This window comes from Sinohyriopsis cumingii, chromosome 7 (assembly GCF_028554795.1).
Source record: "Sinohyriopsis cumingii isolate HCF-2022 chromosome 7, ASM2855479v2, whole genome shotgun sequence".
In the NCBI taxonomy this organism is placed as follows: Eukaryota; Metazoa; Mollusca; class Bivalvia; order Unionida; family Unionidae; genus Sinohyriopsis; species Sinohyriopsis cumingii.
In genome coordinates, this window is record NC_142967.1 from 64,839,967 (window position 1) to 64,853,090 (window position 13,124).

The 13,124-nt window shown below is 34.5% G+C and overlaps 1 protein-coding gene and 1 pseudogene across 1 annotated transcript in view; one reads left to right on the top strand and one right to left on the bottom strand.

Annotated features, from left to right (window-relative positions):
• LOC149795406 (structural maintenance of chromosomes protein 3-like) overlaps window positions 1-12,839 on the bottom strand; it is a 116,139-nt gene extending 103,300 nt beyond the window's left edge. Inside the window, exons 1-2 of the mRNA XM_089965184.1 lie at window positions 12,752-12,839; window positions 7,759-7,834 (exon numbers count right to left, since the gene is read on the bottom strand). Of these exons, the coding sequence (XP_089821310.1) occupies window positions 7,759-7,834; window positions 12,752-12,766 (91 nt within the window). The 5' untranslated portion in view covers window positions 12,767-12,839. The remainder of the gene's footprint in view (window positions 1-7,758; window positions 7,835-12,751) is intronic.
• LOC149795407 (uncharacterized) lies at window positions 1,135-2,579 on the top strand (annotated as a pseudogene).
• Window positions 12,840-13,124: the final 285 nt, after the last annotated feature.

Genomic DNA, 13,124 nt, shown 5'->3' on the forward strand with positions numbered 1-13,124 from the left:
AAACATTTTAATAATAAAATGAAATCTCCATAAACAAAATTTAACCAAATAACTCGCAAAGACTGGTGGTACGAATAGAGTCGAAAACATGATTTACAGATATACGCATCATACCATGATAAAGTACTGCTCTACAATTTTAGATGATGAAATATATTTTTAACTGTATCTAAAACACTTTTTTTGCTCATTTTCAGTATAGAAATATTAAAGTATGGATTTTCCTGGTCCTTACTGCCAAAAAGCAGGAATAAGTGCTGATACAATATCTTCAAACCTTGTTTAAAAAAATAGACAAAGTGTCAAACGGAATTGTAATTGAAATTTTTATAAGAAAAATAATCAAACATTTGCTGATTTTTTCAACATACTAACATGACTTAATCATGGGTGTCAGTCAATTAACCAATCTACTCTTTCCAACAGAGTTAATAGTGTACTTGACCAGAAGAAAAATCTTGTGAGTAAAAAAAAGTGCCAGGTGTAAAAAACATTAATGAATTTCCAGGGAAGGAATTCAAGACAACGGTGCCAATAAAAAATCATATCACGTGACAGAAAACAAATGCTGCAATGAGAAAGAGTCATCCACAGTGTGTCAAAGCAATGAAGTTCAGTTGCCATGTATTACTTACAGCTCTAAAAATGTTGGCATACAAACTGAAAATTAAACAGAAAATGACATCACAAATCAGTGGAACATGAAAAGTATTTGTGCAAAAAACAACCAAGAAAACTGCACATATTAAAAAAGCAGGAAGCTCAATACAGACAAGAATTAGACTCAATTAATAATCAAATCAGTCACTATTCTGTAGAAAAAATGTCAACATAGAAATTACACATCAAAAATCAATATTCATCGTTTTCATGAACTTCAGCGACTTAACAAAAAAGCAACATCAAAGCTTCACAAAGCGGAAGGTGCCTGTCACAAACACATTGAAGAAATAGGATTGTTAAGAAAAGACCTTTAGAAGCTGCAAGAGCAACATCAACTGTTCACAAAAAAAATGGAAAATTAAAAAGTCTCGAAAAGTAACTGCTCAAAAATCAAACAGTAAGCTCAGAAACAAAGTGTCTCTAGTGAAACAGCCTATATCTGAAATGAAATATGATAACACCCAAAAAAATATGACATCAAAAAAGACACATTTGAAACTAGCTACACTGACTCATAAGTTATCAGAAAAAAACCTAATGGTGTGCAATTTACAGGATAAAATTGAAGATTTATGGGAAATGAAAGAAAGTCAGATCAAAACAAAACATATTGCTGGAACTTACAGTGATAAACTAAGGTTGTGTGTGATCCAGCTGACAGGTCTGGAAGTTGCCATGGAGAAAGTGACACGTCACTGAAGCTGTATCGGAAATACTTTTTTGACAAAAAGTTTGACAAAAAGGAGTTACCAAATAGCACAACAGTGCAAACAATAATAGACGAAGGACATTTCATCACAAAGGCATACATTACTGAAAACATTGACAATTGTGAAAATTGGGGTCTTAATCGGGATGGGACTACCAGGCATAGACAGAAAATAAATGACACAGCAGTAACACTAGGCAACGGTGAGACTGCCAGTCTGGGATTTACCCACGTTTCAAAACAAACTGGCAAAATCATTACAGACGTTACAAAAAAACTCAGCTCATTGAAACAGCCTACATACGAAGCAAATCAATAAGAAAACAACCTAATGAGGATTTTATTGTTAATTCCCTTGCTAAGCTTGCATTCACAGTGAGTGATCGTGCTAGTAATGAGAAGCTGGCTGACGGAACTTTCAAATGAGTGGAGGGACAACATGTTAAAAAATTGTGAGAATGACATTGACAGTCTGTTAAAAACTTTCATTGTATGGCCCATGTCTTGTTGGGTTTTCATAGATATATATGTAATGACCAGTATGGCCCATTAGGACGAGACAGCTTGCCGATCTTTAAATTCTGGTCCAAGGTGGGTACCATCATTGAGCGAGTTGTCTGGATGACATCAGACACTTTTGGACCAGCTGGCAACCACCTTAGACTGCGCGATTGATGGTAAGCCTACTGTACTGAAAAAGGTATATAGTTTACTGATCGGAGTTGGAGAAAAGTTTTCAGTCTACTGTGACCATATTATGCTTAATGGTACCAGAAAACTTTTTTCTGATTCAGTCATTTGAATATTGAATATATTATATATTTTGCAATTTTTGGGTAAATACAACCGTGAAACTTGATATACTGGGAATAATTGGTATAACTGCTTTCAAATCTTTTATTTTTTGCCTTTAGTTCTATTTTTATTTAAAGATACAAATATTTTATTCCAGGAATCAAGTAGAGAGTCGGGAACTATCGAGACAATAGGTTCAACGGTTTATTCCAAACAGTGGATGAGATTCTAGTACATTGCATGGATTTCCAGATAGTCATCAGAGATGTACATGCACAGAACAAAAAAATTCTATCTGTAGATGCAGACTTAAACTCTGACCATATTCTGACTGTTGCTAGCCCTAGAGCTTATGTATGTTAGTGTGACTGGCCTGTACTGGGAACTCATAACATTGGGAAAAGTACCATAGTTAGAACTGTGTTTGTGTACATTCAAAACTTGCAGAAGTATTTATAAGATTAAACAGAAAAGCCCAAACTGATTGAAAGCGATGAACATTGGTTGGGAGAGATGTATGACATTGCAATTGAGCAACGCTTTAATGAAGTGACAAAATCTATCAAGATTGACAGAAAATTACTGAATAAAGTTATTACTTCCATGTGTAAGTCAATGGTAGGAACTATTAAGGGGGTGCTCACCAGTTATTATGTACTTTTGAAAGAGTGAAGTATGTATGGTGAAGTTGTTTGCATTTAAAACATGCACAATGGACAGAATGTTGGCATACCTCTATGCTACATTAATGTAATGTGGATAATATTTCTTTGAATATTCTACTCTTGGAAATTGTACATGATCTAAGCACACTGCTAACTAAAATGACTGCTCCCTTGAGCTAAAAAATCAGTCTCAATTAGTGTAAAGTACACTATCCATAGCAGCTATTAAAATAGGGAAAATGAATTTTGCCAGACTTGACAATACCAGCTTCTGAAAGTGCAATGAATGAATTACCAAATATATAAAATTTAAACAAAGTTATTGGCTCTTTTATGTACAATTTACCTCTGAAGTTCAGGAAGTGAAAATGTCCAAGTGGAACTAGCACTTTTTGGAAAGGTGCACATCTGGAGTAAGGCCAAGCTGTATACTCTATAACCCCTATTACACCCATCAATCAAAGGTTCTTTGAATTATACCTAAGATATACAAAATCTTTTTTAAATAGCCAGTATAACCAGTGAGGAAAGCCGGGGAAATTCTTTTTCATTAAAATTCTAACCCTATGCAAAATGCAAAACTGTAAAGCACCACCTGAAAAACAACTCTCTGATTTCTTGCCTGGTGGGCAGTACTGCGAAGCAACCAATCCAAAAACAATGATGAGGACACAGTTCGTGCAAGTGACCAACCTTGGCTGTCAACACCACTTTGGTGACCTAGCATAGACCAAATGCTTCCTTGCATCACCCCTCCTACATTCAACTACTCAAGAGAAACCATCTCAGAATGAAAGAGTGGTATAACAGTATAACTCCCAAAGAAAAAGAGTCATTGTGGAGGAGTGTATGCCATGGTGGAAAAGACTTGCATCTTAAACATAAACACCAGAAATGTGTGTGCAATGAAATATTGGACCAAATGAGTGAACCGCCACCAAAGAAGAGAAAGTAATCTGAATGACACTGATGAACTCTATGAAAGTGAAATAGATGAACTCAATACAGTATGTCAACAGTTGCTTGTTTTAGACCAGCTTAAGGAAAATGATTATGTTGTTGTATCATACCAGGATGCTTGGTACCCTGGATGTGTTCATGAAATTAAAAATGACAATAATAATAATTTGAAAGTTAAATTCATGGCACAATGTAGGAAAGCGGGAGTTTTTATATGGCCCAGCAGAGACCATGTTCAGGAAGTTAAGCCTGAGTTTGTCATAGTGACTAGAATGCTTCCAGAATGTCTAAATTCTGGACGTCAGTGGGCATTCTCAGAGCATAGAAAATTTGATGAACTATTTACAATGCATGCCAATGTTTTATTCTGAATCAAATGACTTGTTAAGAAATATGTTGTCCAGTATCTGAATTGTCTGGTAGAAGAAAAATAAAGATTTTAACCCCTTATTTTCTTCCCTACAATGAAATCTAGTGGACATAGCTTATTTTACTGTAGATATTTGAATTCTACAGGAAAAATGCTATAAGACTGCCAAGTTTCATGGAGATATCTTTTTAGATCAAAAGTTATGATGAAAATACTTATTTTATTAAATGTGTTGGGTCCACGACTTAACTCATTCGGCCACAGAGGTTTTTGTCGGTTTCGCCTGAAATGCGCTTAGGAAAGACATTTGGGGGGCTACTTCTGAATACATCGTACTGCATCAGCTTTCAACAGATTTTCCATGAGACTAATGCCTAGCTGTATTAGAAACATCGTTTTCCATTGGTTATTTTGCTTGCGCATGAGCAGAAGGGTAAAACTTGGAGTTACTTTATTTTTTTTTGCTTAATGGACCCATCATTATAGTATGGAGACCGCTCTTTAATCCAAATGCCCACCTTATCCTAGTTTTTGCAAAGGTTCACCTGCCTGTGTGCAGTTCAGACCGTTCTGCCTTAGATCTGAGGCCAAAAGGTATAAAATCCGGACACAAAATAATATTCTGACCACAAGCGAATTTTGCGCGAAAAAAAAAACAGGTCCAAAATATAAGGTTTTCCCTTCGTATTTTGTAGTGCAACTAGAACTTCCAGATTATTTGGTATCATTTTAGAGCTATATCTGTCCGCTTTTTGTAATACCACCCACATTGGTGTATCTTAAATGACCTTGATGCTGCAGAGCTTGAAAATAGGGTATAGCCTCATCACGCCTAAAGAAGGGATTGGGGCCGAATGAGTTAAAAGAATTAAACATGCACTTAAATAAGGCAAAAATTCACTGAAAAGCCAACTAATAACATATTTCAAAAATTAAAATTGTTCTGAAAAGGTCTGAATGAGCTCTATAAGACTCAATCATTAAAATGCAAATATGAAGACTTTGTAATTTTGACTGGGGTTGCTAATCAAAGACAAAGGTTATTTTTATTACAAAGCAAGCCGACCTCAGAAGCCAACTTTGGATACTCTGAAGCTGCATTTCTTAAAGGATAAAACACAAAGGTTATTTTATTGGAAAGCAAGCCGACATCGGAAGTAGACTTTGAATTCTTCTGAGAGTGCCAATTTTTTGTTTTGTTTTGTGAATATACAAAGACAGATGAGAAGGTGGATTTTCTTTTTTTAAAGGATACCAATACAAAGATTATTTTATTGGAAAGCAAGCGGATCGTGAAAGCTGACTTTGGATTTTTTTTAAGTGTAACGATTCTTTTGTTTGTTTTTTAATATACAAAGACGGCCGAGATATGGAAGCTACTTTGTTTCCTTTTCACCAGTATTCACTAGAATTCTGAAAATAAATTTAAACAATGGAACAATTCTTAAGTGACACAATATAGTGTTTCGTGCATGGACATCGATGACTCGGCATCACCCAGAATATTTGGAGAAAATAAAATTGTGATGAATTCGCGAAGGCAAGAAGAGAAGCAGATGATTTCACAAACAATATGATCATTAACATGGATGAAATTCTAGTGTACTTTGATCGCATTCCTAGACAGACTGACGATAAGATGGGGGTAAAAAAGTGTGTAAATTAGAAAGACTGGTGCAGATTTGTAAAAAATCTTACTTTAGTCCTTGCAGTTTCCGCTTAAGGTAATGTGTTGCCTCTAAAACATTTTCACAGTATGAGAAAACTTAAAAAAATAATATTCACGCACCAAAAGAATGGATCGCTTGTGTGCAGGAGAAAGGTGGTGTTTATAAGATGCTGCTGCAATAGTTTGAAGAGTTTTATCTCAAGTACAGTTTTATATTTTTTTAAAATAAAATTTCAGTTGGGGGGGGGGCTTTTCTGATGTAATTTTCGAATGATTTAAAAGGTGTCCCACAACTTACGACACAAAAAACGTGTCCCAGAACATACACTGCACAAAAATTTACTTTCAAAATTAATTTAAGATGGCACAACATATATTGTAAATACAGTAACCTGGCACAATTAAAATCTAGCTGAATTTAAAGAAAGTGAACAAAAACAATTTCCTCCTACTATTAATCTTTTGAACTTTCAAATGCTGAATCCATCTTGGATATTCTTGAAAAACTCTCAACATGCCAAATTTCGAATAACAAATATTGGAATATTTTTTTGTATGTCTGAGTAAACATCTTCACCGCATAAGTACAGCTCAAGTCATGGTCATAAACCTGATATATCAAAGACACATCACTGAACTTGTCTCTGATAGTGTCAACTTATATTCACATACCTAGTTTAGTGAAACTGACAATCAATAAATTCTTTTTAAAAATACCAAACTTATTTAACTGGCATCATTCAAAGTGTCTAGATATATCCATAAACTTGGTTTCATAAATGTCCATTCATACTTGTTGTGTTATTATGCTCACATGCTAATGCAAATAAAAACCAAAATCATGACTTTAACCTTGAATTGAATGCCAGAGTGCTGACTGTCAACTTGCTGATTAAATAAACAACTGAATAGAAAATTGGCTCAAAATTTGAAAGTCACTCTCCTCATAAGCTCAATCAAGTAAAAAAAAACTGAAGCAACATTATGGTGATAAAACCATCTATTCTAGTGGAGTGAACAGATTTTCAAGATGGTGGCTATATGGAGGCCATTTCAGCATTTTCATTTAGGATCATCTACAGTTAAACATGTCTTGAGCAACCACCTCCAGTATCCAAAAAAGGAGGTTTCTAAATACAGGCTACTGGTTATTTCTACATCAGAGAGTTTTACAGAATGCTGACAAAGCAGCATATGACTAGTGGGTGCATATACATGTACAGTATTTCCCTCTACCCTCATTTGTGCTTCAGACTCTCAAGCTTGCACCCCTAGGGGATACACTGCATGCAACCATTAATATTGGTTAGACTGTACATCATAAGAAGTCTTTCCTGAAAACCACATTTTGATATGATCATATTTTCTTCTGCAGTAGCCATCACAAGATTTTACAGCTACTATGCTGGAGGTCAGATCAGCCCAATTGTTTATTTTAGATCAACTACATGTAATAAAAAGTCTCTCAGTGAAAATATCAGTAACTAACTTGTACTAAGGCTCAGTGAAAATATCAGTAACTATCTTGTACTAAGGCTCAGTGAAAATATCAGTAACTAACTTGTACTAAGTCACAGCGAAAATATCAGTAACTAACTTGTACTAAGGCTCAGTGAAAATATCAGTAACTAACTTGTACTAAGGCTCAGTGAAAATATCAGTAACTAACTTGTACTTAGGCTCAGTGAAAATAGCAGTAACTAATCTGTATAAAGGCTCAGTGAAAATAGCAGTAACTAACTTGTACTAAGGCTCAGATGAATGCAAGATGAAGTGTCATCAAAGCTCTTCTGGACAATGGCCAAAAAGAAGGCTAACACTATATGCCCCTATCACATTTGTGGTGGTAATGCAAAAACAATTTGCTACATCTAATATTTTTCTCTACTGATATACAGCAAAAAATTACTTATTCAGCATATCTTACCGATCACATTGTGTTTTGGACTAAATGGTTCCACTACAGTCTGGTCTCTATAACTTCGAAAGCCTTGAATAATAACCTAAAACAGAGTGGTACAAATTTAAGTCAACATGCTCAACATGAAGTACTTTAAATTACTGAATGTTCTGTGTACATGGCCTATTCTAGAATGGAATGCTGAGGGGAAGGGAGAAGGGAATTCACCCTTTCAGTTAAAGAAACATGCATGAATTTTCTAAATATGAGGGATTCACCAATAAAAGAATGAGAGTTTTCAAATTTGCTGCAAGTTTTTCAAACAATTCATTGACTTTTGTCACAATCATTAAGAAAATTTCTGTATATCTCTCAAATGAACATCCTAAAATAGACCCTGTGTATATTATAATGTGACATTTTTAAACTTGCTTGGCACAAAAGACCTATGCAAAATATGATAAAATTGTAAACAAAAATTTTTCTTTTTCATTGCAGAACTCAGGCTACTTACAAGAAAGTTTACATGCTACAAAACAATGCTTAGTTCAGGGTTCTCCACAGTTGCATTACAAGACTCCTTCTTTGGAAAAAGTTGCAGTCTCAGCCATAAAACTAGGAGTCCAAATAACATTACTCCCCCACTAATTCACAATACATGTAATGTTGTGTTACCAGTATATGTCATCAGATTTTTAATACTCATTCAATGTGAAATATTTAGGGACCAATTAACAAAATATGTGTCAGTCTAGTTACCCGATTAACCCTATTTGGTTTGTGCCAACCCATTAATTTTGGAAAAACAAAATTTGAAGAAAACAATTTAAAAAATAACAAAATCAACAACCAAAGAGTTCACTATAATCAAAGTTTAATTCAAGATGCAAATGATTATTGTTTTCTAATTTACGCTTCATCTAAATCTATCCCAACAAACAAACAAAACTATATACCTATAATTGACAGTTTAATTTTTTTTTCTCCATGCAACCATAACATATATTTCAAATTTTGCCTCATAATAAATGAATGAAAAATTAAGGCACTTGATACCCAAGATAACTCTTATTGTTTGTGATGTTACAGCTATGTCAGAACAACTCTACCATGTCATTCTTTATATTTATGTGCAGGCAAAATGATTCATGGAAGAGATTACACATTCATTGCCACAGTAAATAACATTATGCTGCAATGACATTCCACTGCGACATAGTGGAAAGCATAATGGCTTGATTATTATATGCACCTAAATAATATACATGTTCTTCCAACCATTGTTACAGAGACTGCTTTGATTGCATTCATTTAATAGTCAGTAAAAGTTCAACATGGGTGAATGCTTCCTTACAAAATTGCACGCTTTGTGCTTTATTTATAGTATTCTGTAAGTTTAACAGCATAGATGGTGACGTTCAACAATGTACTACATTGAACAAATTTCCATCAGAACAGTAAGTACATAGTTAAATGTTGAACACTGGATTCCATAGGCAGGGGACACTGTTCTCCACCCTCCATATCTGGAGGACATTTAACATTATACAGTGTCAGTGAAAATAATAATACATAATACACTGTTCTCTAAAAATGAAATAATCTTATTTGTTTGGACAATTTTACACCTTAACTTTGTGGTCTGCCCTGTACTAACATATTTTTCATGGACAGTTACATTATTGCAATAAAATTAACTCACAAAAACATAAACTTGAGTGTATACTCATTATCTATCAGTAACTTGTAGTGTACATTAATCAATCAGCATTTATTATAATACCTGTTTTCTGAATTACTTTTCTTTCCAAACAAACAAATCATTAATTAAAAGACAAAACTTCAATATCTGCATAAATTTAGTTTCTTTTGCATTGTATCAGCCTCAAAATAAATTAAATTTTTCTTGCTGTGGGCGGTGCTATTAACCTTGAAAATACGTTACACAAATGACCATCAAACACATCACCAAGTGACTCGTCCAACTACCATAAACCTTGAATGCTTTTTATTTCCAGATACATTGTTTTGAAATAGTTATTCATTGCCAGCTACCACCACCCATTTGTAGGCATATGTTTCAATTTTTTTCTAACAAAAAGAATGCCCTTGTGGGCGTCAAAAAGGTCAAGATTTGGGGATACATAATGTGCAACAATGGGCAGTAAAAACATTTTTTTTACTGTAATAACATTTGGACTGTATACATCGAATGTGCACATGTTTATATAAAATTTGATTTCACGAAACATTCTTTTTTTTTGAGAAATATGCTAGTATTTCAAGAAACAATAAACAAAACTTATGTTGTGCTTGTGTTATTGACAGTGAAGAAGATAATACCGCAAGCTTTTTACTCAATCAGTAAAAAAAACTTCATTTTAAAACTGAAATTTATAAGCAAAATGTTAAGTACAGAGTTGCCTACCCCTTCCAATGAAAAATAGTAAGGTTGCTGCTTTAAACAGCAAGATCATTAAAACTAGATTTAAATTTATAAATGGATATGATGTCCGCTTTTTTCATTAATGCTGCATTCTTCTGGCTATAAAATAACTTTGAGTTCAAATGTAAATATCTAACTGTTCCTTGCAGTCAAACAATATATACTTGTTATTGGAAAGACAGCAGACACTATACTCATGAAGTATATGCATGCATGCTACCTATTTATGACAGAACATCAGTTGAATATCATCACTGTCGAAAACGAATGACTACTGAGAGTTCAGTTTTGATTCTTGAGCTAATGGATTCAGGGGCAAAATGACTATTCAGTTTTGCAATTAATGCTGACGTAACACATTTACTGCTTTTTGTCTCAGTGGACCAAATGACACATCTACCTGAAAGATTATGTGCCAATTTTATGATCATAGGCTGGCTGTTAGTCCTACAATGTCAGACGTATCACATGTTATTTATGTTTAAGTGCTATGTCTTACTGCCCAAATAATGGCCTTGTGTAAGATGTTCTGATGTCTCTTGACATCGGAATGAATACTGAAAGTTTCAGGACCTGTTTTGAAGTTTCGTTAGCTAACATTTCAGTTGGCTGGAAAGCGATGAAAGCCAGAAATGCCAAAATCAGGTTAGGTTGAAATATTATTCTTTAACCCTTTACCTCATAGAGCATAGTGACAAAGTGCCGCACGCTATAAATAGAACACCTGTTACCTAGCAGACTGCATCCGCTTAGGCATGCCTGTGAATTGTTAAGCAATGTAGTGGTGTTACGTTTAACAGCAGTTTTAACCATTTTACGTTTAAGGTAGACATCTATTATATATGGAAAAATTGAAGAGTAAAGTCCGATTGTTATAGCTGTGTAATTATTTTTCACAGAAGAATATTTAATGTGCTTTAAAATCGAGAGAGAACTCATTCACCGTCATGTCAGTGAGGCCGCGTGACCGACCGTAGCTGCCATTTCCCATACTCGAAATTTACACGTTTTTCGTCTGCGTCTACATCACTAAGTCATCTGAATTTAATAATCAATAAAAACTAATTGCTGCTTACATAAATATCATAGCCTTTACCAAAGTTATTGAATCTTTCGTGGTTGAGATTCTACTCGTGAAAACTTCGTAAGTACTGAATGAAATCCTGCCTGTGAACTATTAAGCAATTTAGTGTATGTTATGTTTAACAACAATTTTAACCATTTTACATTTTTGGTACACATATATTATATGTGGAAAAATTTAAGAGTAATGTCCGATTGTTATAGCTGTGTAATTATTTTCCACAGAAATTTTTATGTGCTTCAAAATCTTGAGAGAACTCGTTCACCGTCCTGTCAGTGAGACCACGTGACCAACCGTAGCTGCCATTTCCGATACTCGAAATTTACAAGGTTTTCGTGTGCGTCATATCACTAAGTCATCTGAATTTGATAATTTATAAAAACTAATTGCTGCCTACATTAATATCAGAACCTTTACCTAATTTATTGAATCTTTCGTGGTTGTTATTCTAATCGTGAAAACTTCGTATGTACTGAATGAAATCCGCGGCTGCCATTTTGGAGAGTGGAGATTACGACCCAGTTACTTTAAATAGCAGATATCGACCAGTGCATGAATAGCGACCACGTGATCTGACATAATTGTCATTCGCAGAAATGAATGTAGTATGTAAAAGGGTGGTTTTCCCCAAAGGTGGCGCTACGAAAACTATCTCAAAATGGCTGATGTTTACAGCTGGCATCAAAAGGCGCTTCTATGCGAATCTTGCAGAGGCGTCAAAAGGCGCTTCCATGCGAATGGAGTAGAGGCGTCCAAAGACGCTTGTATGAGGTAAAGGGTTAATGAAACGAATCAAAATATATTATGCTTATTGGAAATGTAAGCAATGTTTTGTTTCATTCAAGAAAAATACCCCCCACATGAACCTAGTTGAACATACTTCGGCATACCTCGACTACCGTCGCATCGCAACAAATTCAAATGTTTGTCAATGAAACATGAAGATGCATCCATTTGCTAGTGTCATATTTTGATTCCACCAGGATAAAGACAGCACAGTAAGTATATTAATTACACATAAATTAGTGGAAGAGTATCAATATAGGCTGCCATGTGTGAGATATTCCTGAAACTTTGACTATTCGTTCCGATGTCAACCGACATACAAGGCCGTTATTTTGGTAGTAAGACATGGCACTAAAACAAAAACATGTGCTATGTCGAACATTGTAGGACTAGACTAGCCGGCTATAAACTGATGCTTGAAACAAACAGAACTGAGCCTATGTGGCATTATGTAGGACAGTCAACGAGATCCATCATACGCTGTAATTGCAACAACATTCAGTTTAGAGTTCTTAATTAATGAGGATGACGATGACAACTGTCGGTGCATAAGTCTTTCATGTTGTGTTATACGACCAAATAAACATCTTAATATACTCAGTACTGTATTACGAAGACGATGGATTAGCTTCAGATTTACAAAATGACTATTTAAAATTAATCCGAGTTCACAAATTATTTTTCGTTCTTATATATGGTCATACCTGTTTGATATACATGATGCGTTGATGTAATCCTGATTTAAATCATCGCAATTTATTGTTTACAAAATTGCAAATGGCGGTAATTTACCACAAACCCTTATATCAATAACAATTACAATAATTTCAGGCTGTGATAATGAATTGTCACTTCTCTAGACCAATGAAAGCATGAAAAATTAAAGTCATAAAATCTATTAATAAAAAGTGATCATTGAGCCTTTCAAAACCAATATTTTATGCATTGATATAAACGATCCAATGTTTATGGCGGGAACTGTTTGCGTCCTATATCTAGAGTTACATCCCTTATATCATTGCATCTTGGGTGTTACGTTCCCATAAGAGAGAGAGAGAGAGAGAGAGAGGGAGAGAG